At 40.6% G+C, this 27,102-nt stretch overlaps 1 protein-coding gene across 9 annotated transcripts in view; it reads left to right on the top strand.

The window, feature by feature from the left end:
• ELMO1 (engulfment and cell motility 1) overlaps positions 1 to 27,102 on the top strand; it is an 813,276-nt gene that overhangs the window by 439,462 nt on the left and 346,712 nt on the right. For all 9 annotated transcript variants that reach the window (XM_081244556.1, XM_081244561.1, XM_081244557.1 and 6 more), the window contains 5 exons: positions 399 to 550; positions 2,877 to 2,955; positions 9,415 to 9,465; positions 12,363 to 12,485; positions 13,916 to 14,047. In XM_081244556.1, coding sequence (XP_081100682.1) covers positions 399 to 550; positions 2,877 to 2,955; positions 9,415 to 9,465; positions 12,363 to 12,485; positions 13,916 to 14,047 — 537 coding nt within the window. The remainder of the gene's footprint in view (positions 1 to 398; positions 551 to 2,876; positions 2,956 to 9,414; positions 9,466 to 12,362; positions 12,486 to 13,915; positions 14,048 to 27,102) is intronic.

Genomic DNA, 27,102 nt, shown 5'->3' with positions numbered 1-27,102 from the left:
TGGAAGGGAATGGCTATTAGTATATGTTGAAATTACTGTCTCAAAGAAACACAAGAGTTCTTACAATCTATGTGTTGAAATTGTCTGCCCCAAAAGCTGAAACTCAGAATCATTCCAGAAACACCAGACAGAATAATTCTTTGAAGCTGTTTCCTTTTTAAGATTGCTTATTACTGAGTTAGAGAAATAGGATATAAATAGTGGTCTGTAATAAGCTGGTGAACAATCACTGTTGACTCCATGCGTTTCTGACTATTCTTCTGTAATAGTACTATTCCAGGTACTTTTCGTCCTCGGTGTCTGGTGTTTCTTAAATGAGCTCCTGATTTACTTGATCTGCTCCCTTCTCTACTTCTTTGCTCTGCTTACCATGAGTTGTGTCCCGCTTGGGTTTTCAGATAGCAAGTTTTGTCAACAAGTCAGCCATAGACGTCTCCATCCTGCAGCGGTCCTTGGCCATTCTGGAGTCCATGGTGCTCAACAGCCATGACCTCTACCAGAAGGTGGCACAAGAGATCACTATTGGCCAACTCATTCCCCATCTTCAAGGGTAAGCAAGATTGACTCCACCACAGTGGGAAGGGAAAATGCTTCAGGTGGACAGCCACCATAACCCCCCGGGAAAGGTTTCATATTGGTTTGACTAATATACAGAAAAAGAATCTTGATTTGGTATATAATCAAACCATGTTCCATGCTTGTCCCCCACCACACTGACATGGCACAGTTACTTGCCCTGGGTGCTCCCCTTGGCTGCTCTTGTCACTGGTCTGCCCCCAGTGCCTTGGTAGGCGCTCACTTCTGATCAATGTTCATAGATATCAGTAGAGTTTTACTTTTAATAAGACACAATAGGACAATTTGTTCTCTTAAGTTCTCAACAGAGTCTTTATCCTTAGTCATATAAAATAGTGCTTTCTGTGATATAATGAGAATTTTCATACTTAATTAGGAATTTTTAAAGCCAGGCTTCTTTCTTAGGCTCCAGGTGATTACAGTGACCTTTGATTGCTGCATTCTATAATATACGAATTTTTTAAGAGGCTTGAGCTATGAGACAGCTGCCCTAGCAGACTTCGGTCTTTGGAGATCTCTCCTTCTCTCTATGCTTAGGTAACTAGTAAGGTTGCCTCTGATGATACAAGCCTGAGAAGGAATCCCTTGTACAATGCCACTTTATCAATTAAAGTATTTGGATTGCAGGTGGCAAGAAGCATCCTGAGCTAGGACAGGGAGTTTATTGAAAGGATGCTGGCGCACTTTATAGAACCGAGGAATGACTTAAGTAGCTAAGCCTTGGGAAGGACAGAAACTATGGCCTCCTTGGAGTCCTCACAACAGGCCTTTTCTCTAGCGCACTGGCTGGCAGTCACATGACTTGGCTCCCAGTAACTGCGGCCCCTGGTCTCTCAGGTCACACTGGCAAATTTTCAAGAAGAAACCTGATTGGCCTGTTTGGGTTGGGGGTGTAGGATGGGGATGCGAGGGAGTATTCAGTAGTTCTCAATATACCGAAAATGTTGACTGTGTTTATAATATAAACTACCAAAGTGCATTAGAAGTTTCCTTCATAGGGAGGGGGGATGGTGACTAGAATGTAAAATGTTAAGTCACACAGTCTATGGATTGTGGCTTCAGGGAAAATTAACATATGCTCTAAAATGATGATTTTGTGTGAAATCTCTCTGGAAGTAATACCAGTTTCACATGTCCCTGAATGTGAACTGTATCAACTTAAAAGTCTGTATCTTTTCTCTGAATCTCGAGGGCATCACTGTGCATTTATAGAGCGCTTTGCCAAGTGGAGAGTTGCTCATTTGCCAAGTGCTGTACTAAAGATTTTATATGCATTACCTCATTTTATCCTAAAGGCAGCTCCTTGAAATAAGAGTGTTTTTACCCAGTGTTACAGATGAGGAAACTGTGTAGAGACACCCCGTGAACTTGTCCAAGGCCACACAGCCAGCCTGTGGGGCACTGGGCTTAGAATTTCATCCTGCCAAAGGCTGTGTTCTAAGCTCTGCCTCTTCCTAAATTATCTCTAAATATAGCCTACAGGCCTCTGGTCCTTAGCCTTGGGTCCTTCTCATTTACTATTTACCCTGCAGCTAACATTAGATCTTGGCTTCTTTTGAAATTTCCAATTTCATTCCTGTGAAAAGCAAATTTGTAAACATAAAAACCTATTCTTTTGTTATTTAAAAGTTTCTGTTTGGTAGATAGCTAGTGGGAGGCAGCTGCATAGCACAGGGAGATCAGCTCCGTGCTTTGTGACCGCCTGGAGGGGTGGGATAGGGAGGGTGGGAGGGAGACACAAGAGGGAGGGGATATGGGGATATATTGTACATATAGCTGATTTCTGCTAGCACAACATTGTAAAGCAATTATACTCCAATAAAGATGTTAAATTAAAAAAAATTTCTATTTGAAAAATAGATTTTTAGAATATGTAATATTATTGCCATGGCGACCAAACAGTTTCCTTTATCATAAGCCCAGGAATGTAGGGATACCCAGGACTATTACCAGGTATACTTCATGCTTCAGACAGAAAATCACATACACACACACACATACACACATACATCCCCTGGTCCATGTTTTTGACTAATAGAGGAGAAGCGGAGAGAGCCAGCTGGCCACCTGTATGTCTGGGTGATCTCCACTGAGTGTGTTTTGTCTGGCTAGCAATAGTAATTGTCCCCTCCCTGTGTTTCTAGCCTCGTGATGGTCGAAATATTTTTTCAGTGCTGAATGTGTTTTCTAGGTCCTGGCTTTCTCTCTCACTGTTTTGGGGGAGATAATAATGAGCTTTATCATGGTCTAACTCAGGGGTAGCCTCTTCTGACTTTCTGTATTACTGTGTGTCTTTACAGGACAGATCAAGAAATCCAAACCTACACCATTGCAGTGATTAATGCACTTTTCCTGAAGGCTCCTGATGAGAAGAGGCAGGTAAGTTGCACTTCTTTTGTCTTAAAGACTGTGCCCAGTTGTGCTGGCAACTTTTGGTGCAGAGAGAGCCTTCCCCTTCCCATCCCAGGAACTCCTTTGGGGCTCCTTGCTGCTCAGTGGTTTGCCTGGACAGCCTGGGATCATTCACAGATCCAGCGGGAACTAGGTGGAGATGGGCAAGCCCCTGTCTGATGAGGAAAGTTAGGAGTGTTCCAGTGGTAGAGCCCTTTCATCACATGAAACCCAACATAGAAGCCCAGAACAAAGAGATGAAATAAAGATGAAACTCTGCCTCTGTGGTGGATGCAGAGTTAGAAGCCCCTGTGATCTTCTATCATTTCATTGGATACTCACTGGGTCCAGGGAGGGATTGTCCCCATTTGCCTGATGAGAAAACGTAGACCCTGCGAGTTGTCATGCTTTCCCCAGGGAGGTGTGAGATGGGAAGGTGAGAAGACAGGACAGGGAAGGTGAAAATTGCTGCAGGGGTTGAGATAACTGTTCATCTGTGAGAGGGGCTCTTTGCTTGGTGATATTTCTGCTTCTGTGTGTGGGTGTGACCAGGAAGACTGAGCAATTCATTTCCCCTCCTCTGTGCAAACAAGAGGAGGAAACCCCTGAAATGGACCTACGTGAAATCTACCCTTTGATATTGGTTCTTCTTCAACTAGGGAAAAGACTATTATAAGTGGTCGTAGAAGAAGTGGGTTTTTGCATGTCTTAGAATTTGGTTCACACCTCAGAATCCATTCCTGGTTTTTTTTTTCCATCAACATAACATACTTGTTACCTTGGTCACAATTTACTTCATTTACAAACTGGATGGAAATATGAGAGATTTTTCAACCTTTAGAAAGTGTACTGGGGAGCTTGATGACAGTTACTAATAAATTGTTTTAGAAGAATTTAGAAAGCTAGCATGCTACTGAACACTGTGTCAAGAATTTTTTTTTTTTTTACTTTATTTTTTCGTTGCCAAGGATTTTAAATCTCAGTGGCTAAATGTGAAGGTTTCTGGTTTGTTTTCCATTTAGGATTGTTTGCTCATTCCTAGGGGCTATGTTTGCACAGTAAGTAGAGTGGCTTTATAGTTTCCTGTGCTTTTGGTTTGGTGTTGGCTGGAGCCAGGAGGTGCCTGTCCTCCCCAAGCCTATGCTTCAGGCTGGATTTTTAAGGGTGGCTTTGCACATCTTAAGTGGGGTCATGGATAGGGCCGCTCCTTTTATATTTATATCTAAATACTGGGCTCATGATAATTCCCATCATCCCAGCAAATTGCCTGGGCATGTTCACAAGCCTGACATGGGCAGCACATACATAAACCTGACATGGGCATTGAGAAACTTGATCCTTCTACTGGCCAGGCCACTGATGGCTGCTTGTAGAGTGGGGTCAAGAGCCAGGCCAGAATGCTGATTGGACCTCTTGAGACTGTCTTTTTTCCTGTGGCTGGATTAGAGGAAATGAAAGCTCATGCTCACCCCAAGTGCTACAATTTCACTTGGATCTCTGCATCTAGACACGAGTAAGATGCATACATCTTACATCTTTCTGTTACACTGAAACTACTGTTAATCTGTTGAATTGGAATTGAATGACCATGGAAAAATAGGGAATTAGATGCCAATCTATGCTGACTCCAGGACAATGATAACAATGAAAACATAATGGGATACCATTATATTAGGAATACCATTAACATTAGGTTTGGATTCTGCTAATCAAATCTTTTTTTATTTTTGAAAAATTAGGCTCCATGAGACCAACATGGTACAGTTTTGCTGTATATTGCTGTATTAATAATAAATCACGGGCTTCCCTGGTGGTGCAGTGGTTGAGGGTCCGCCTGCCGATGCAGGGGACGCGGGTTCGTGCCCCGGTCTGGGGGGATCCCACGTGCCGTGGAGCGGCTGGGCCCGTGGGCCGTGGCCGCTGGGCCTGCGCGTCTGGAGCCTGTGCTCCGCAGCGGGAGAGGCCCGTGTACCGCAAAAAAAAAAAAAAAAAAAAAACAACCAAACAAATAATAAATCACAAAGGGTAGTCTAATGACATTAAACCATTTAAGAAAACAATTCAACTAAGAAAGATAGGGTGTATATCAACCAGCAGAAAATCCAAAGTATTATCTGACTAATTTAGTCTTTGAAATAAAAATGACGATACTTGTCGATAGAAAATTAACTTGGACTTATAAACTATGTTGAATTTAAGATGAATCAGTGATTATTGTTGGTCAAGAAAATGAATATTTCGATTTTTAATTTTTAAAGTACATTTTAATGAGTTAAGAAAGAGTTGCCTCAAAATTATTTCGAGTTCATAATGAAGAAAAGTTTATTTGTTGTTATTTTCTGAACATCAGTGGAGGCCTTTAAAGCAGAAAATCAAGCTAGTTGGTGACATCTTGCTGTATATTATATATTGTTATTGGCTTATGTTTTGAAAGATTGAAAGGTCTGAATTTTTTTGGCAAACAGGAAAATTTCCCAAAGCCTGTCACCAATGATAATATTTGAGGGTTTGCCATGCACCATGCCATGTTCAGTGTCTTATGTCATTTCATTTAATTCTCATATCTATAGAAAGTCTTATTATTTCCATTTTATAAATGAGGAAATTGAGAGTCAAAGGAAGTAGAGAACTTGACCGATTGCTGAGCTGAAAAAAGTCAAAGCTAGAATCCCAACCTCATTCTTGCTCTTACCTGCAAAACATCCCACTGAATGCCAGTCAAGGAGACATCACCTGCATAATGGCCTTGTATTTGCCTGGTAAAGAACTTACCGACACCTGAAAGACATCAAGCCCATTTTCTTACTCCAATCAGATTAAAACATAATTCTAAACACTTATTTACTGGATTTACAGGAATGTCCCTTTTTTTTGTTGTTGTTTGTTTGTTTGTCTTTTTAAAGCTTTTGGACATTGGATAAAATTCCACTTCAGTCAAAAAATGTTATTTATTTCCACATTTCTTTCCAACTTGGGCTCAAACACATTGGTAGGACTCTATTATCTGGATTTTCTTTATTTTTCAAAATGTTAATGAATTTAGAAGAATTTTAAATACCTATACCTTATTTCTGCTTTTACTGAAGAAAAATATGACTAAAGTCAGATCTTTTTACTTGGCAGGCAGACCTGGGTGATATTTTTGTTTTGCATTCATTGAGTTGGCCTGCCTGAGAGAGCAGTGAACTTGGGCCTGGGGTATGACTGCGTCCTCTGTGGATGATTCCCTGTCAGCCTCCCTGGGAGGTGGGGGGTTGGGTCATGCTTTCCTCTGCCTCCCAGGTATTGGAGACTCTCCCTTTTCCTGCCCTAATAAAGGGAAGGGGTGCTTGTTTTGTGGGAGAGGGGATAGCTATTAGGTGGGCAAGTGGATCCTTTTTCTTACAACTAGTTGCCATTATTTATTTTATTATTTTCATGGCAAAGAAGTTGGTCAGATCCCTTCCAAATTTCTCTACAAATATTTATGGTTTTGATAAGCATTATTTAAAAAAAAAACCCTTTATAGTTAAAAGATTTGATAGAAAAATCCGAAAATACAGATTCCAAAGGAAGAAATTTTAAGGAAACCTATAATTGCATTCCCAGAGAGGGAACCACTGCAACTACTCACACCTGTGGGACTGTCATGGTCCTACTTCTTGCTTTTTGTGCAAAGACTGTCCTGCAGACATCATTTTTTTGCTAGATGTGATCATACCGCATGCACTGTTTTTTGTTTCTTTTTAACTGCTTTTAAAACTAAAGAAGATTTTGTGGACATCTTTCCATGTCAGTTTATCTATACAGGCAGACCTCATTTTACTGCATTTCGCTTTATTGTGCTTTACAAATACTGTGTTATTTTACACGTTGAAAGTTTGTGGCAACCCTGCATCGACCAAGTCTACTGGCACCATTTTCTGACAGCATTTGCTCACATGGTGTCTCTGGTAATTCTGGCAAAATTTCAAGCCCTCCATCAGCAAAAAGATTATGAGCCTATGAAGGTTTAGATGATGTTATCATTTTTTAGCAATAAAGTATTTTAAAATTAAGGTATGTACATTGTTTTCTTAGACAAAATGTATTGCATACATAATAGACTACAGCATAGTGTAAACATAACTTTTATGTGCACTGGGAAACCAAAATATTAGTGTGACTCACTTGATTGTGGTATTTGCTGTATTGTGGTGGTCTGTAACCAAACTTGCAATATCTCTGAGGTATGCCTGTATCCATATCCATAGTCATATCTATCTATATACTTTTATATCATCCTAATGGTATAAAATATTCTCCATAGATTCTCAAGTTCACTCAAACCATTCCTTAATATTGGGCAAAAAAAAAAAAAAAATCCATGGTGTGGACAAGGACTTTTCTGTTTTCTCTCTGATCAAGTTCCTGTTCCTTTAGGAGGGTAGCGGGATGTTTTATGAAACATTCATTGCCTACTCTGTGCCAACCATTGTGCTGTGGCTGGGAATGCGAAGATGAAAAGGACAGTCTTTGTGCCCTTGAGAAGACCACACTCTTATGCAGAAGATAAATATTTTAACAGATCATTATAATAATTGCTCTAGTAGATGTTGGAAATATACTGTCCTTCTAACTTATTTTAAAAATTGTTAAGTCGATAGGCTGACATAGGCACAGAGAATTTTTTTCTTTTTTTTTGGTTTGTGTGTCAATAAAGCAATAATTTCATTTTTATTAAAGAAAAGGAATTATAAAGGAACGTTGGGCCTTTTGTTTTCATCTGATCCAAGAAGAAAAAAGATGGACCTTTCTGTCTTGATCAGGAGGAAAGCATGGCTTTCTGCGACCCATGGAAGGGCAGTTCCTTCTGGATTGCCATTTAACTTGTTTCCGATGGTGTCCTCGTCCTTGCCTTCTTTTTTTCAAGAGGTTGGAAGAGGACTTAGTATTGGATTTTGTTTTCGTTGTCGTTGTTTTTTAAAAATTGTTATTGGAGTATAGTTAATTTACAATGTTGTGTTACTTTCTGCTACACAGCAAAGTGAATGAGTTATACGTATACCTGAATCCACTCTTTTTTTAGATTCCTTTCCCATATAGGTCATTACAGAGTATTGCGTAGAGTTTCCTGTGCTATATAGTAGGTCCTTATTAGTTATCTACTTTATATACAGTAGTATAGTATTGGATTTTGACTTTGATGCCATCTAGCCCTTTTAGATCACCTTAGCATATTTGTGTGCTTTTCTCTTCAATGCAGCGGGTCAGCAGGGGCGTTAAAATTAAGCTGTAACGTCTAACAGAGTGCTCTGAATTTCCATTCCTTCTTCTCTCCTGCTGGCTTTCCTTTCTGTGGTGGCGATGGCCGTTAGGTTGATGTAGACAGCAGTGTTGACATCCTTGATTGTCCTCTGACTGTAAGTCCCCACGTTCCCTTTGTCAGCACAAAGTGGGCCTTGCACTCCCATTCTGCCCGTCCAGCCCTGCCTGTGTGCCCCCTCGTACTTCCTCCCTGTGTTCTGAGTTCTCCTTGCTACCTCCAAGTTCATTTTGACCTTGATCGAATTCATGGTTGTGTTTTTAAATCATAGCTTAGTTTCTTCTCTACTCATTAAGAGTAGTGACACTAAAATTACCCGCCCCCCCCAAGCACCAGAAAACAACATTCAAGTGACTTTCTGAATATGAGCAGTATTTTTCCTTTGGGATGTTTGTACCAAGATTGTGTTCAACTATTTCATTTCCCCTTAGTACCTGTTTGACAATATTCAGAAAGGGCATCTGTGAATCATTTCATTTAATAAAATCACCTGCAAATCCTCTATGCCAGTCAGGCAGGCCAAAGCACAAAGCACAGCCTGCAGAATTGAGGCCCAGGAATGCTGAGTGCGGCCCCCAGGGCTTTGCATCTGCCCAGATGTTTGTCCTTTGCTAAAACTTCACTCAGTTCATTTGCATAGACTATTAAGCCCTGGGGTATGTACTACTCACTCTTTGGTTTTGCACAGATTAAGATGAAATGGCTTTTAGAAGTCTTAGACCTTTAAAGTGATGGCTCTCTAGTATTGGAATCTCCTCTGTGCAGGCGTTATGTTGCCTTGTAGTAAAAACTCTGCACATATACAGTCTAATAAAAGCTGATGAGCCATTCCAGTGGGGAGCCATTGCTTTCATTTAGAGTGTTTGATTTTTATTCAGCACTTACCTTTTCCTGGAAGGAGGAAATTCCCAAGAAAACAAAGGAAAAAAAAAAGAAATTTGCAGGTGCCAGATTTCCTTCCTTTGCTGTTGGCTACTGCTTTGTTATCTAAACAACATTCACAAAGTAATTTGAATACTACTGTCCACTTGAGTCCTTTCTTTGGTAAGAAATACTGCTGATATCCAGTTTTGAAGCACGCCCCAGGATAAAGTCATCTGGGGCTATGTGGAAATGTATCTTTCTAACCAAAGCTTTTCTGGCCGTGTGTTTTTCTTCCACAGGAGATGGCGAATATTTTGGCTCAGAAGCAACTGCGTTCCATCATCTTAACAGTGAGTATCTATGTGCTGTGACCACCTTGTTGGGAAGGAATGGTCTGGTGTATTTATTCATCTCCTCTTTTGGCTTGGTTTTGTGATTTGTCCTGTGACTTGCTTCTGTGGTGAAGCAGTAGTAACTAGAAAGGAGGGAAAAGTGTGCTTTTGGAAATGGAATAAACAAAGCTCTCCCACCGGAATGGCCTCATGATTGGAGGGAGAGCGTCTCTGGAACTGCTCTAGAGAGAAACGCATTCTGGCAGGAAGGGTTGGAAATCTCTCTCGGTGGGGCAGGTCTATTATACTCACTGAAGCTTTAGCTTTGCGTTTAAGGAAATCAGGGGCTCCGTGACTTTAAAAATTCCACCAGTATGAGCTTATACTGTTTTTAAGTGAGGCAACTAGCTGGAAACATATCAGACTCTGAGAGAAGTCCTGAAATTTCGACCATCATTTTCCTGGGCCCCTTTCCTAGAGAAAGGCAGGAAAGACAGACATGAAACCCACTCATTAACTGTGATGGGAAAAAGACCTGAAACCTCAGTGGAAAAGAAGCTCTACATGTTACGTTGTGAATGTTTAGAAATAAATCAAATAGCAAGATTTCCTGAGGCCTTATCTGCTACTTGACTTTTAACAAAAGGCTGAAAGAAGCACGTGTGATTGATTCTTCTGCTTACCAAAAAAAAAAAAAAAAAAAAAGTGCTCATGTAATTCTGAAAAGTTCTGCAAGCTTACAGTTACACACACACACACACACACACACACACACATTCCAATACAATGAGGCCTTTAAAAATTAAAAACCTTATGAGGGTAAAGAAAATAAATATTCTAGAACCCAAAGCCAATAATGACTATTGTCATCAAGTTTCATGTTAAACTTCCTGGCTGTTAAGGATAAAGAGAAACCATATGAGTGTAATTTTCACTGTTTGATAAAAGAGTTACCCCAGTTCTTTGGGGGATGACATATTTTGCCCCCTGGAACTGGAATATGAAATGGGTATTGTTAGAACATTCTAATAGATTCTTGGTCCAAGAATGGCTTTTTAGAAATCACAGAGGGATTCATAATATGGTTATTTTTTATACTGGCTCTCAATAAAGGTGGAAGCAGTGATTTTATTTATTTATTCATTTATTTTTGGCTGCATTGGGTCTTTGTTGTGGTGCATGGGCTTCTCATTGCGGTGGCTTCTCTTGTTGCGGAGCACAGGCTCTAGGCATGTGGGCTTGTGTAGTTGCAGCACGTGGACTCAGTAGTTGTGGCTCACAGGCTCTAGAGCGCAGGCTCAGTAGTTGTGGTGCATGGGCTTAGTTGTTCCGCGGCATGTGGGATCTTCCCAGACGAGGGCTCGAACCCATGCCCCCTGAATTGGTAGGCAGATTCTTAACCACTACGTCACCAGGGAAGCCCCCTGAAGTAGTGATTTTAAAGCATAGTGCAATGAAGGTGTTTGTGCAGGGGAGGAGAGTGGGGAGATGAAGGAGTAGAAACTTGGAATTAAGGTCTTAGCCTGTTGTTGGTATCGCCTTGGTAAGGCAGTTGGAGTTAGAATACCCAGAGATGGGGTGGGTGGAATGACTGTAGCCATCATGTCTCAAAGATCAGTTTGTTTCAGTGGGACTTTTTATATGAGATTTTGATGGCTGGAAGTTCAAGGTTGGTATTCTCTGGCAATAACTTGGAGTGCAGATACTTTTGAGTTGCTAATGAAATAGATACCCATATGCTCTAGTACCCATACACTTTGGATACTCAACATATACTATGATTTAACATTCTATTGGGAAGATTGGAAGATATGAGGTTTGATTCTCCCCCCATCCCATTGCCTGGCTTCCCATCCCCCAACCTCCATAATTTTGATTCAGCCACTTCCTTCTATTCCTCATGCTTCACCCCACCCCTCCTTCTTCAATTGCTTATTTTGACATGGTGCTCAGAGGCGGCTGAGGAGTCCAGGTGCACATCAGGTTGGGGGGCACCCAGAGAAAGTTCTTTGAGACAGCAAGATGTGGTTGGGTCTGGCACATTCAAAATAACTCATTTGAACGGGTGTTTCACCACTTTGACTGGTTGGTTGGCAGTTTTAAGGCACAACGGTGGTCTCTGACAAATCGGATGTATATTAGACCCAAATGCTGCCTCCCGTTTCAAACCCAACCCTGGTGTGGGCGAAGGCCCCCACATCTGTCTCCTGCCACTGCTTTTATATTTGTTCCATTTTGGTTCTGTTTCAAAGGGGAAGGGTCATTTTTTAAAAAGAATTCATTGTTAACAGGTGAGTAAAAAGTAATATACATAAGTTCACTCACTGTATTGTGGTGACAGTAGTTACTGTACAGTTTCCACGGTGAATTAACTACAAACCTGATAGGTACTTCGCTTTTGTGTGATGCTTCTAAAGCTTTTCCCCGTTGAGAAGTGGGATCACTTGTCAGAGACAGTTGCAGGGTTAAGATGATGGCAAAATTGCTTACAATACATATGCACCATTTATTTCTCTACTGTAGGCAAGGAATGCTTCTGTTGTAGAAATCCACAGTTTTTCTCAAGGTGCTCTCATTTCAGGCACACCTTCTCTTGATTTATATGGATGTAATCACCACCCAATTTCCACTTCCTTCCCCACCTCCACTCTTCACTGCACACAGTAGGTCTTTTCTCCACTTCTGGCCTAAAGATCAGGAACCTCACTGGGCTCTGAGATGTAAAGGAATGCTCCGGGGTCACCTGTGTGCTCATCTTTCTCCTGAAGGGTGGTTCCACCCACTTACATCCCCCATGCTTCCACATAAGGACTTCTGAGGTTCTGCTTGGCATCATGATGGGGGGTAACTTAGGTAATTTGCTTTTTCTTTCTTCCTTTGTTTAAAAAAATTTCACTTGTGAACCACCTCCCTAGCATGTCATCCGAGCTCAGCGGGCCATCAACAATGAAATGGCACACCAGCTGTACGTGCTGCAGGTGCTAACCTTTAACCTTTTGGAAGACAGGATGATGACCAAGATGGATCCCCAGGACCAGGTGAGTGCTCGTTAGACAATGGTAAAAGCACATGAGGGAAAGAGTGTCATTAAAAGTCTTTCCTTGGGCTTCTTTTACTTGGAAACCAGGAGGATTTAGATGATGATAATATTTTATTATCATCTCAGGACTTAGGGGAATGGATTTAAAATTTAGGTGAATCTAGGATCAGAGAATAAAATAAATGAATTATTTCATTATGCATCAAACACATACATATTCTTTCTTTATTGGATAAGAAAGCTTGACGTCACATGGCTGCAAACATTGGCCCTTGGCCCCAATACCTTCAACGGCGATAGCTTTGGCGTCAAGTTCCCAGAACACGTAGCCACTTGGTAGCTCCGTGTGAGATTGATTCTGCAGGCTGAAGGAGTAATTTCCATTCTCCAGTGATAAGTGCCACGGGTGGAGGTCCCAGTTTACATCTGATTTCTGGGCTTACGTCTTTGTCAGTTGTCTCTTTGCTATAATTCTCTCTAGGTCTCTGGTTGTTGTTCATGAAAAGTTAGGTCTCGATCCAAAACACTTTGGGGGAACTTTACTGTGTGAGGACGGAGTGAGAGGAAACAGCTGGGAGCCCTGCTGTAGCACATTTTCAACTTAAATAGCGCTGCAGCTTTGGAAAGGAAAACACTCATTATTGGCACGTGAGGGTCTGATCTCTAGCAGATGTGGATGCACATGCAAAGTGTGTAACCACCGCAGCACTTCATTCATGGCGTGAGGCCATGAGATTAAGAATGATGGAGAGGCTTCGAGCAGCTGTCTAACATGCCCCACGCTTTTGGCAAGACCAAGTGCGATCACCCCAGAGAGATGCGACTGTCTTACTACTTCTAGTACGAAAAACAATGTGTCTTAAGGTGAAACAGCCCTCCCTGCTTAGAAACTGTCTCCTTTTATCTAAAAGATATATTTTTTCTTATTGTGGTTAAATATGCCTCACAGAAAATTTACCATTTTAACCATTTTTAAGGTTTGTTTCTATGAAGTCACTTCTCAGTGGAGTTAGGGATCCCTTGTCACTTACATATTGTTCATAAACCTTATGTGCCTCTTGCTTTATTTCTGACAGTACAGGACTCCCAGGTCCTCTAATTTTTAATTTTTTTTCCCAATCACAAGCCTTCCATCATATTTGGGGCTCTCATTTAGAACTTCACAAGGCAATTCATATCAGTGCTCCAAGTGGCTTGGCTGTGAGGGTAATTGTGGAATAAAGCCAGCGCTGACCAGCAGGGAGAGCGGCAGGAGGAAAAGAAGTATACAGAGCTGTAACTTAGGACATTGGTTGCCTTTTATCTGTTTTTCTTTTGCCTGTATGCAGTGATTCATTTAGACCCTGGGGAACGAGGGAGTGGATGTAACGTCACACAGTGAAGGCAGCTCTCTCTCCCCCTCCTGTTTTTTCTCCCTAACCCCTTCAGGCTCAGCGGGACATCATATTTGAACTTCGAAGAATTGCTTTTGATGCAGAGTCTGAACCAAATAACAGCAGCGGCAGCATGGAGAAGCGCAAGTCCATGTACACCCGGGATTATAAAAAACTTGGCTTCATTGTAAGTAAGCCATCTCCAGTAAGCTCTCCTTCCAGCATCCCGGGGCCTGACCTCAGCCACATAACTGATGTCTCCTCCAAGCGTGTGGTCCTCTTGTGCCTTACAGAATAGTTTCCACATTTTCCAGATGTTTAGCTGGTTTAAACAAGATCACATGAAAATCTCTTCTGGCTGCAGTGAAATGGAATAACTTGCACAAGTGTGACTAATACTGAGTTTGTTTACTCAGTTCTGATTAAGTGTAACCAAGAGTAGTTAGCCCGGAAAGCATCTAGACTTCATTAAATCTACTTCACGAGAGGCTTAAGGTTCTATTTGAATTAAATGGGTAATGGCAACTGTGGGATGGATCTTATTATTGGGCTAGTGATTGGATTATTCACATACATCAATTTCATATCAAAATCAAATTGAGACTCCTGAAATTTAATCACGATCTGATTTATGCAATTTATATTTTCCTAAAAGTTTTGTCTTGCTATGGATGCTGATAAGATATCTCCTAGATTTTCTTTTTATTCAGTTTGCAAATCAGAACACAGCTTGTCCCGAATATAAACTGTTGTTTTTGTTTCTACTTCTGGTCTATTCTTGCTTTTATCACCATCATATTTCTATATGACCTTTGGCTAATTAATCTCAAATTCTGCAGGTGTAAATTTGGGTTTCTTTTTTACCTCCTTCATAAGCATCATAAATGAGATTTCTGGCTTCAGTGATTAGAAATCACCAGGCATTATTTTTTTATTTTTATTTTTTCACACACACACACACACACACACACACACTGTATTTTATTTTTACAAGAGATAAATAGGGCTTCCCTGGTGGCGCAGTGGTTGAGAGTCCGCCTGCCGATGCAGGGGAAACGGGTTCGTGCCCCGGTCTGGGAAGATCCCACATGCCGCGGAGCGGCTGGGCCCGTGAGCCATGGCCGCTGGGCCTGTGCGTCCGGAGCCTGTGCTCCGCAATGGGAGAGGCCACAACAGTGAGAGGCCCACATACCGCAAAAAAACAAACAAACAAAAAAAAAAAAAAAAAAAGAGATAAATAAACTGACACCAAGCATTGTAAATGGATGACCACAAAAAAAGCAACAATGATTGCAATTACCAAACACAAAACACACTCATACTATGTCATAATATTGACATTCAGTCCAGTAATCCTCCACTGTAACAGCTCCTTCACTTTGCAGTGAAAATTGATCTGTATATTTTTTGCCTCTGAGTCCTTGTGGGATTTTTTTTTAATGCAAACAGAAAGTCACAAAAATTATAATCATTCTCATCAGTTCACTCAGTCCCATGTGATTTTTTTATCTTGATCTTTTGTTAGCACTTTTATGAATTCATCAGTTTTCCATTAGAGTTCTGAAAATGCTTGTTCATTCAGTTCAACAGTATCATCAGTTACCAGAAACCTGTACTTGTCAGAGTCTTTTCCATGAATTCCTTGAAGATGAAACCCTTTTATAGCAGCATGTTTGCAAAAGCATAAGAGTACACCCAGAACTGTCTGTAAATGACAAAAAACTTAAAAATGACCATGGTTAAAGATTTCATGAAAGTTCATAATAATGCAATAGACAAGGAAATTTAGTTATTTCTGAGATACACATTCTAAAGTAATGACTAGAATTATGACTTATAACATTATACCAGAACATATAAGACTTTTAGAAATTTCATGTAATGTCTGAAACATTTATATTAACATATTTCCATATAAATAACCCAAAGAAAGTTTAGTATTAGTGTTTTTGTTTGTCTCTTTGTTTTTTTATACTGCAGGTTCTTATTAGTCATCAATTTTATACACATCAGTGTATACATGTCAATCCCAATCGCCAAATTCAGCACACCACCGTCCCCATCCCACCGTGGTTTTCCCCCCTTGGTGTCCATACGTCTGTTCGCTACATCTGTGTCTCAACTTCTGCCCTGCAAACCGGTTCATCTGTACCATTTTTCTAGGTTCCACATAAATGCGTTAATATACGATATTTGTTTTTCTCTTGCTGACTTACTTCACTCTGTATGACCGTCTCTAGACCCATCCACGTCTCAAGAAATGACTCAATTTTGTTCCTTTTTATGGCTGAGTAATATTCCGTTGTATATATGTACCACATCTTCTTTATCCATTCATCTGTCGATGGGCATTTAGGTTGCTTCCATGACCTGGCTATTGTAAATAGTGCTGCAATGAACATTGGGGTGCATGTGTCTTTTTGAATTATGGTTTTCTCTGGGTATATGCCCAGTAGTGGGATTGCTGGGTCATATGGTAATTCTATTTTTAATTTTTTAAGGCCCCTCCATACTGTTCTCCATAGTGGCTGTATCAATTTACATTCCCACCAACAGTGCAAGAGGGTTCCATTTTCTCAACACCCTCTCCAGCATTTATTGTTTGTAGATTTTCTGATGATGCCCGTTCTAACTGGTGTGAGGTGATACCTCATTGTAGTTTTGATTTCAATTTCTCTAATGATTAGTGCTGTTGAGCAGCTTTTCATGTGCTTCTTGGCCATCTGTATGTCTTCTTTGGAGAAATGTCTATTTAGGTCTTCTGCCCATTTTTGGATTGGGATATTTGTTTCTTTAATATTGAGCTGCATGAGCTGTTTATATATTTGGGAGATTAATCCTTTGTCCGTTGATTCGTTTGCAAATATTTTCTCCCATTCTGAGGGTTGTCTTTTTGTCTTGTTTATGGTTTCCTTTGCTGTGAAAAAGCTTTGAAGTTTCATTAGGTCCCATTTGTTTATTTTTGTTTTTATTTCCATTACTCTAGGAGATGGATCAAAAAAGATCTTGCTGTGATTTACGTCAAAGAGTGTTCTTCCTATGTTTTCCTTTAAGAGTTTTATAGTATCTGGTCTTACATTTAGGTCTCATATCCATTTTGAGTTTATTTTTGTATATGGTGTTAGGAGTGTTCTAATTTCATTCTTTTACGTGTAGCTGTCCAGTTTTCCCAGCACCACTTATTGAAGAGACTGTCTTTTCTCCATTGTATACCTTTGCCTCCTTTGTCATAGATTAGTTGACCATAGGTGCATGGGTTTATCTCTGGGATTTCTATCATGTTCCATTGATCTATGTTTCTGTTTTTGTGCCAGTACCATATTGTCTTGATTACTGTAGATTTGTAGTATAGTCTGAAGTCATGGAGTCTGATTCCTCCAGCTCCGTTTTTTTCCCTCAAGACGCTTTGGCTATTCGGGTCTTTTGTGTCTCCATACAAACTTTAAGATGATTTGATCTAGTTCCATAAAAAATGCCATTGGTAATTTGATACGGATTGCACTGAATCTGTAGATTGCTTTGGGTAGTATAGTCATTTTCACAATATTGATTCTTCCAATCCAAGAACATGGTATATCTCTCCATCTGTTGGTATCATCTTTAATTTCTTTCATCAGTATCTTATAGTTTTCTGCATACAGGTCTTCTGTCTCCCTAGGTAGGTTTATTCCTAGGTATTTTATTCTTTTGGTTGCAATGGTAAACGGGAGTGTTTTGATAATTTCCCTTTCAGATTTTTCATCATTCGTGTATACGAATGCAAGAGATTTCTGTGCATTAATTTTGTATCCTGCAACGTTACCAAATTCATTGATTAGCACTAGCAGTTTTCTGGTGGCATTTTTAGGATTCTCTATGTATAGTATCATGTCATCTGCAAACAGTGACAATTTTACTTTTTCTTTTCCAATTTATATTCCATTTATTTCTTTCTCTTCTCTGATTGCCGTGGCTAGGACTTCCAAAACTATGTTGAATAATAGTGGTGAGAGTGGACATCCTTGTCCCTTTCCTGATCTTAGAGGAAATGCTTTCAGTTTTTCACCATTGAGAATGGTGTTTGCTGTGGGTTTGTCATATATGGCCTTTATTATGTTGAGGTAGGTTCCCTCTATGCCCACTTTCTGGAGAGTTTTTATCATAAATGGGTGTTGAATTTTGTCAAAAGCTTTTCCTGCATCTATTGAGATGATCATGTTTTTTATTCTTCAATTTGTTAATATGGTGTATCACATTGATTGATTTGCATATATTGAAGAATCCTTGCATCCCTGGGATAAATCCCACTTGATCATTGTGTATGACCCTTTTAATGAGTTGTTGGATTCTGTTTGCTAGTATTTTGTTGAGGATTTTTGCATCTATATTCATCAGTGATATTGGTCTGTAATTTTCTATTTTGTTGTATCTTTGTCTGGTTTTGGTATCAGGGTGATGGTGGCCTCATAGAATGAGTTTGGGAGTGTTCCTTCCTCTGTTATTTTTTGGAAGAGTTTGAGAAGGATGGCCGTTAGCTCTTCTCTAAATGTTTGGTAGAATTCACCTGTGAAGCCATCTGGACTTTTGTCCCGGACATTTATTTGTTGGAAGATTTTTAATCACAGTTTCAATTTCATTGCTTGTGATTGGTCTGTTCATATTTTCTATTTCTTCATGGTTCAGTCTTGGAAGGTTATACCTTTCTAAGAATTTGTCCATTTCTTCCAGGTTGTCCATTTTATTGGCATAGAGTTGCTTGTAGTAGTCTCTGTAGGATGCTTTGTATTTCTATGGTGTCTGTTGTAACTTCTCCTTTTTTATTTCTAATTTTATTGATTTGAGTCCTCTCCCTCTTTTTCTTAATGAGTGTGGCTAATGGTTTATCAATTTTGTTTATGTTCTCAAAGAACCAGCTTTTAGTTTTATTGATCTTTGCTATTGTTTTCTTTGTTTCTATTTCATTTATTTCTGCTCTGATCTTTATGATTTCTTTCCTTCTGCTAACTTTGGGTTTTGTTTGTTCTTCGTTCTCTAGTTCCTTTAGGTGTAATGTTAGATTGTTGACTTGAGATTTTTTTTTGTTTCCTGAGGTAGGCTTGTATAGCTATAAACTTCCCTCTTAGAACTCCTTTTGCTGCGTCCCATAGGTTTCGGATCGTCGTGTTTTCATTGTCATTTGTCTCTAGGTATTTTTTGATTTCCTCTTTGATTTCTTCAGTGATCTCTTGGTTATTTAGTAACATATTGTTTAGCCTCCATATGTTTGTGTTTTTTATGTGTTTTTCCCTGTAATTCATTTCTAATCTCAGAGCATTGTGGTCAGAAGAGATGCTTGATTTGATTTCAGTTTTCTTAAATTTACTGAGGCTTGATACGTGACCCAAGATATGATCTATCCTGGAGAATGTTCCCTGTCCACTTGAGAAGAAAGTGTAATCTGCTGCTTTTGGATGGAATGCCCTATAAATATCAATTAAATCTATCTGGTCTATTGTGTCATTTAAAGCTTGTGTTTCCTTATTTATTTTCATTTTGGATGATCTGTCCATTGGTGTAAGTGAGGTGTTAAAGTCCCCCACTATTACTGTGTTACTGTCGATTTCCTCTTTTATAGCTGTTAGCAGTTGCCTTATGTATTGAGGTGTTCCTGTTTTGGGTGCATAAATATTTACAATTGTTATATCTTCTTCTTGGATTGATCCCTTGATCATTATGTAGTGTCCTTCCTTGTCTCTTGTAACATTCTTTATTTTAAAGTCTATTTTATCTGATATGAGTATAGCTACTCTAGCTTTCTTTTGATTTCCATTTGCATGGAATATCTTTTTCCATCCCCTCACTTTCAGTCTGTATGTGTCCCTAGGTCTGAAGTGGGTCTCTTGTAGACAGCATATACATGGGTCTTGTTTTTGTATTCATTCAGCAAGCCTGTGTCTTTTGTGTGTGTGTGTGTGGTACGTGGGCCTCTCACTGTTGTGACCTCTCCCGTTGCGGAGCACAGGCTCCAGACGCGCAGGCTCAGTGGCCATGGCTCACGGGCCCAGCCGCTCCGTGGCATGTGGGATCTTCCTGGACCGGGGCATGAACCCGCGTTCTCTGCATCGGCAGGCGGACTCTCAACCACTGCGCCACCAGGGAAGCCCAAGCCTGTGTCTTTTGGTTGGAGCATATAATCCATTCACGTTTAAGGTATCGATATGTATGTTCCTATGACCATTTTCTTAATTGTTGTGGGTTTGTTTCTGTAGGTCCTTTTCTTCTCTTGTGTTTCCCACTTAGAGAAGTTCCTTTAGCATTTGTTGTAGAGCTGATTTGGTGGTGCTGAATTCTCTTAGCTTTTGCTTGTTAGTAAAGCTTTTGATTTATCCATCAAATCTGAATGAGATCCTTGCCGGGTAGAGTAATCTTGGTTGTACATTCTTCCCTTTCATCACTTTAAGTATATCATGCCACTCCCTTCTGGCTTGTAGAGTTTCTGCTGAGAAATCAGCTCTTAACCCTATGGGAGTTCCCTTGTATGTTATTTGTCATTCTTCCTTGCTGCTTTGAATAATTTTTCTTTGTCTTTAATTTTTGCCAATTTGATTACTATGTGTCTCAGCATGTTTCTCCTTGGGTTTATCCTGTATGGGACTCTCTGTTCTTCCTGGACTTGGGTGGCTATTTCCTTTCCCATGTTACAGAAGTTTTTGACTATAATCTCTTCAAATATTTTCTCGGGTCCTTTCTCTCTTCTCCTTCTGAGACCCCTATAATGCGAATGTTTTTGTGTTTAATGTTGTCCCAGAGGTCTCTTAGGCTGTCTTAATTTCTTTTCATTCTTTTTTCTTTAGTCTGTTCCACAGCAGTGAATTCCACCATTCTGTCTTCCAGGTCACTTATCCGTTCTTCTGCCTCTGTTATTTTGCTGTTGATTCCTTCTAGTGTAGTTTTCATTTCAGCTATTGTGTTGTTCATCTCTGTTTGTTTGTTCCTTCTTTAATTCTTCTAGGTCTTTGTTAAACATTTCTTGCATCTTCTCGATCTTTGCCTCCATTCTTTTTCCGAGGTCCTGGATCATCTTCACTATCATTATTCTGAATTCTTTTTCTGGAAGGTTGCCTATCTCCACTTCATTTAGTTGTTTTTCTGGGGTTTTATCTTGTTCCTTCATCTGGTACATAGCCCTCTGCCTTTTCATCTTGTCTGTCTTTCTGTGAATGTGCTTTTTGTTCCACAGGCTGCAGGATTGTAGTTCTTCGTGCTTCTGCTGTTTGCCCTCTGGTGGATGATGCTATCTGAGAGGCTTGATGGGAGGGACTGGTGCTTGATAGGAGGGACTGGTGGTGGGTAGAGCTGACTGTTGCTCTGGTGGGCAGAGCTCAGTAAAACTTTAATCCACTTGACTGTTGATCAGTGGGGCTGTGTTCCCTCCCTGTTGGTTGTTTGGCCTGAGGCAACCCAACACTGGAGCCGACCTGGGCTCTTTGGTGGGGCTAATGACAGACTCTGGGAGGGCTCACACCAAGGAGTACTTCCCAGAACTTCTGCTGCCTGTGTCCTTGTCCTCACGGTGAGCCACAGCCACCCCCCGCCTCTGCAGGAGACCCTCCAACACTAGCAGGTAGGTCTGGTTCAGTCTTCCCTGGGGTCACTGCTCCTTCCCCTGGGTCCCGATGCACACACTACTTTGTGTGTGCCCTTCAAGAGTGCAGTCTCTGTTTCCCCCAGTCCTGTCGAAGTCCTGCAATCAATTCCCACTAGCCTTCAAAGTCTGATTCTCTAGGAATTCCTCCTCCCGTTGCCAGACCCCCAGGTTGGAAAGCCTGACATGGGCCTCAGAACCTTCACTCCAGTGGGTGGACTTCTGTGTTGTAAGTGTTCTCCAGTCTGTGAGTCACCCACCCAGCAGTTATGGGATTTGATTTTACTGTGATTGCACCCCTCCTACCATCTCATTGTGATTTCTCCTTTGTCTTTGGATATGGGTATCTTTTTTGGTGAGTTCCAGTGTCTTCCTGTCAATGATTGTCCAGCAGCTAGTTGTGATTCTGGTGTTCTCGCAAGAGGGAGTGAGAGCACATCTTTCTACTCCGCCATCTTGGTTCCTCCAACCCAGGCATTATTTTATAACTGCAAATACTCTTTTCTTGAATTCACACACACACCACATACACACATATTAATATTTATCTCTACACATTTGTATCCATGCCTTATCGTTATTTGAGAAACCTTGTCTTTCATGGGAATTGTCTTTGAAAATGTTTCCACATCAGTTACGTGGGTTGTGTTTCATTACTGAAGAGTTTTTATTATTTGGATGTACTACAGTTTATTTAATTAACCAAGCTCTTTTACTGAGTGTTTAAGTGTTTTGAAATTACCAGTAAGTCCATAATTAACATCTTTGCCACCCAATATTTATGTACATCCATGATCATGTTATTAGGGTAAATCTGTGGAACTGGCATTTCTATGGTATATATTTTTAAAGCTTTTAACATCATCAATTTGCTTTCCACAAACATTGAGTAATTTCCACTTTAACCGGCAGTGGATCCGAGTAACTGTTTTATAAACCTCTCCAATGTTTCTTAAACTAAAAAAAAAAAAAAACCTAGTAATTTGATGTTATTCCTTTTATACTGGTAGTCTTAACATGTCTTTTCTAATAAGAATACTTGTGAAGCATTGTACTTAGCTTTGCAACGTGCTTTACAGAGGTATTATGACATTTTTATACTGTCATATCCCAAATTTTGACTTGGACATTCCATTTGATCTTTTAGCTGAATCTATTTTTCTAAATTTTAGAATAAAGTTTTTAGTAAAAATCTCTCTTACCCTCAAGTCATATCAAAATGGCCAGGGAAGAGACCAAGCTGTGTACATTTCAAAATGCTTCCCCTTGATCTTGATATTCTGTCCTGGTGGAGAGCCTGGTTGTAGGGTACACCTGAGTTACTGCCACACTTCATTTTTACTTGGATCCATTTTACCTGGAGTTCTAGTGCATTTGAACTATGTAGAAAATGCAAAATGATCTCTTTATGAGTACTGATCCCTGGACTTGAAGTGTCTTTACCCCAGGTCCTAGTGGTTTTTGTTGGGGGCAGTTGGATCCCAGAATGGACAGTATTACTTCTTTTCCTGGGCATGTGTATGAGGGATGGAGGAGAGAGGGAAGTTGGGGAAAGACCACTTGGTGGGACTCGGATTATCCCAGGTTCTCGGGTTATGACAGGTCCCTAGGAAGGATATACATAATGGGGGTGGGAGGTATAAATTACCTCCTTTTATTTTCATGCTCTGGTCCTGTGTGAAGTCGCTGGGATATCCCATGAGCCAAATGGAGTGATTTTTCTCAGTGGAGCTCCATCTGTCTTAACGTGATTGTTACTTCCTTCCACAGTTTGCTATTAGGGTACATCCTACTGTCTTAGTTTTCAGTGTCAGATGAGTGTTCTGCTTCGTGAGTACTTTATTAAGCTGAAAGTTAATTTGATGTGGTTTTAAGGCCTTTAGTACTTCTGTGGCCTCCACTCCAAGGACTTGAAAAGTCGTTTTAGAAAAAGCAAAGGCCTTGAACAGAAAATAACCAAAGGAGAGTGTCGATGTCCTTAATTTTTCCCCTGTTCTTTTTGGAGTTTTCAATTTTAGTCCTTTCTCTGAAACTTCTTCCAGGCCACGATCTTGTATCAGAGAATGGAGAAATTGGAAAGACTAGTCAGTAATTATTTCAAATGCTAGAAATGATGCAGCTGCTTTCACAAGCAGTGATTTTCACTTTTGACTAACCCTCAGTCACCAGAAAGAGACAAGCTGCAGTGATGGAAACACATGCTTGTTGTGCCACCTAGAGGCCATTGTGCAAAGTGCTGAAAGCTGGTTGAGGACCTCAAGTGTCTGGCCAGGAAAGCTCTGGATGCTGGAAGCTGCCCTGGTGCAAGATTCTCTCTGTGCTTCCAAAGGAGGAATAATCTTGCCCATTAACTCCTTACTGACCTCCTTCCTGTTACCTCCTTCGGAAGCAATTTGAGATTTGGATAACCTTTTGGATCTCCTTGAAGGAAAGTTCAATTCATATAAGATTGCTATTTCTCATTTCATGTCTCCAGAGTAGGCAGTGCCCAGGAAGTGTTAGTGACAACTATTTGGAGTTGAGTGGGCCTAGATTTTAATGCCCTCCTGCCTACTTCCAAGCCACTTACTAAGAATAAGCTGTTTATTAATAACTGGCCAGTGGGGCAGTTATTTAACCTATTTGTGTGTCAGCTTCCTCAGTGTGAAACTGGGCAGGCGCTCTTCTATTTTGCGGCTGTTTCAGGGCCCTGTGAGACCATCTGTGAGCAGCTGGCACTGTGCCGGGCATGGCGGATGCACCCAGCAGACGGCACTTCCCTTCCTTGCTTTTTGAAGAGCAAGGAAATCATAGTCAGCTTTTCAAGTTTTCCAAAGTAGAGGGGCCATTGCTCCAACAAGGCAAGAAGAACAGTTTGTTACAGGATAATAAAGCACAACACCTTTGAGAAGGCACATGGGCCTCACATTTCTTCTCAGCACAGCATCCCAACAGAGCAGATTTTTCTGGTGAAATCCTTCTAAAATCTCAGTCTGAAGTGGCTATATGGCTTCTATGTTTAGTCCTAACACAGAAAAGCACTTGCTTTTAAAGCAAAGCTGCTTATTCTTCTGAGATCTCTTAGTTAATGGTTTCTTAATTGCAAAATGGACATGCCTTTGTAGGTTTCCCGGTAGGAAGAAGGGGTCAGCGTTGTCTGAGTTAATACTAATCTCATTGGAACATCTAAGGAGGAGCATGTGTACTTCTCAAGGTGACAGAAGGCAGATTCTTATTTTTAGAATGATTTTATTTTGAAAATGGGGGAAATGCCTGTATACAAACTATATGACCTGTTGATTATAATAACCAGAAGCTGTGCAACACGGTTTTCATACTCTGTGAAGAGCTGAATTCCTGGCCAGAGACCCTTCAGAAGGTAGCTATCTTGATGTCGAATTGACAGCTTCTCTATTTGTGGATTTTACCTTTGTCCAGTCTATTGGACAAACATTAAAAAAGAGATGTCTGTAGTTCATCTTTCTGAGCCCTCTTGGACCAAGGCCGATGTTAAAATTGGACAAAGCTGGGTTTTTTTCCGAGTTCCTTTTTTTTCTTTTTCTTTAGCTTGACTGGGGCTAAAATAAGCTCAGTTTAAAAAGGAAACTGCTTCTGAACAATATAATGTACTTTAATATGAAACGTTTTGATAAACATTTCCCTTAACATTTTCAGATTGTCTTAAAAGAAAAAGATGACTAAAATGTAAAGGTGGAAAAAAGTAATGGGAAAAATATTATTTCAGAATTCAGACTCTTTTAAAATGTAGGTTTTATTGTATTCAGGTATGGTAAGGCCAGCAGTGTCCCTGGAGATGGTTGCTGTTGAAAAGACAGTTTGTTACTCATAGTTCCCAAGAGGAGGGAGCATGTCACATCACACAGGGACACAAGGGAAGCACCAGGGTTGGTCAGGAGGCAGAGGGAGCCAGGGGAAAACACAGGCAACAGCCTTTGTTGTGATTTCCACGGGAAAACCGAGGCACAGAAGGTAAGTAGGCTCAGAATTGGCTACTTTGAATAATCTCCTTGGGTTCAGGAGCCTACCTGCTACCCCTAGTTGTCTGGTACCTGGCCCTGTGGTCATTAGGGCAGGGGGATGGTGGCCCAGAGTACAAAAGCCCGCTAAAGGAGGTTGTTGGGGAATACGACCTGGGTTGGTTGGTTTGCATATGAAAGGCAGGCTTCTTATCTCTGTAGGAAGTGGGTCACCCTGCGAAGGGCAGTCCCTCTAATGTCAGCAAGGACCCAAGATACCAAAGCATCAGAAAGGACGAAAAATGAAAAGAAACGTGATTAATACAGATTTATGTTCAACTTTTTAAAGGATTTTTTACCTTCTTAGGTGATAGAAGACAATTATGCATAGTTGCACAAGTATAATTCTACATAATTACATATGCAGTGCTTGGTGTCATTTTAATATATTTTTTCAATACAGATGGCAGGGAATGACATGAGATGCATATTTATATATCTTTTCCTCCATCTCCATCTCCATCCCTGTTCCCATATCACAGAAGAAAGCATCTTAGTCTAAATGCTACTAGAATTCAACAGCTACTGGGAGAGTGTGACATTGGGATTAAGCTTGTCCAGGGCTGTTCCTGACTCTGTCACTCACAGGCTGAGTGATCCCGACAAGGTACTTGACATTGTCATGAATCAGTTTTCTTGTCTTTAAAATGGGGCATGTTAGTTGTTTCTATCAATAGGTTTGTTGTGTGGATTAAATGAGTAGATACTTATAAATCATACAGAACGGTGCCTGGTCATAGCAAGCAGACGACGAACTTGGAGGCTGTTATGACGATGTTACAACCACTATTAATATTATTATTGGAATGTCGCCCAGTGTCCCATGACACTGTGACACACAGTGATGGGAGAATGTGAGAGTTGTAAGTTGTCCCAGGAAGATAGGGAGAAACTGCATGGTTCAAAGTAGCAGTGAAAGATGAAGGAATAATGTGTGCTTGGGAAACTGCAAGTAATTTGTCGTGGCCAGTGTTTGTGGTGCCTGGGGACAGAGAAGTAGAGTTTAACTGCAAGCGAGAGACAGATCACAGAGAATTTTAAATTCAGAGGGGTGGAAATATGCAGTCAGTCTTCACGGATTCCATATCCGCAAACTCACCTATTCACTAAAATTTATTTGCAACCCCCAAATCAGCCATTGTAGTGCTTTCATAGGCGTTTGCAGACAAGCACAGAGTGGCAAAAAATATGAGTTGCTGGGCGGGCCCATGAGGTCAGACAAGGTGGTTCTCTGCCTTCTTGTTTCAGCTCATATTGTAACCGAGCATCCTTTTTGCAGTCTAGCTGGGGCCACATTTTCTGAAACCTTGTGCTTTCTGTTGGTGATTTTGCTGTTTAAAATAGCTCCCAAGCACTGTGCTCAAGTGCTGTCCAGGGTTCCTAAGTGTAGGAGGCTGCAGTGGGCCTTAAAGAGAAAACATACGCATTAGATAAATTTCGTTCACGCATGAGTGATAGTGCTGTTGCTGTGAGTTCAGTATTAATGAATCAACAGTATGTGTTAAATAGTGTGTCCTTAAATAGAAACGCACGTAAAACAAAGTTATATATTGATCGGTTGACAAAAATCTTGTGACCAGGGCCTCGAAGGAATCTAACCCTGTATTGCCTCAAGACCAATGG

Source organism: Mesoplodon bidens (genome assembly GCF_964165515.1).
Source record: "Mesoplodon bidens genome assembly, chromosome: 9".
Classification (NCBI taxonomy): Eukaryota; Metazoa; Chordata; class Mammalia; order Artiodactyla; family Ziphiidae; genus Mesoplodon; species Mesoplodon bidens.
The sequence above is the reverse complement of the archived record's forward strand: the minus strand, read 5'-3'. Positions and strand labels throughout refer to the sequence as shown.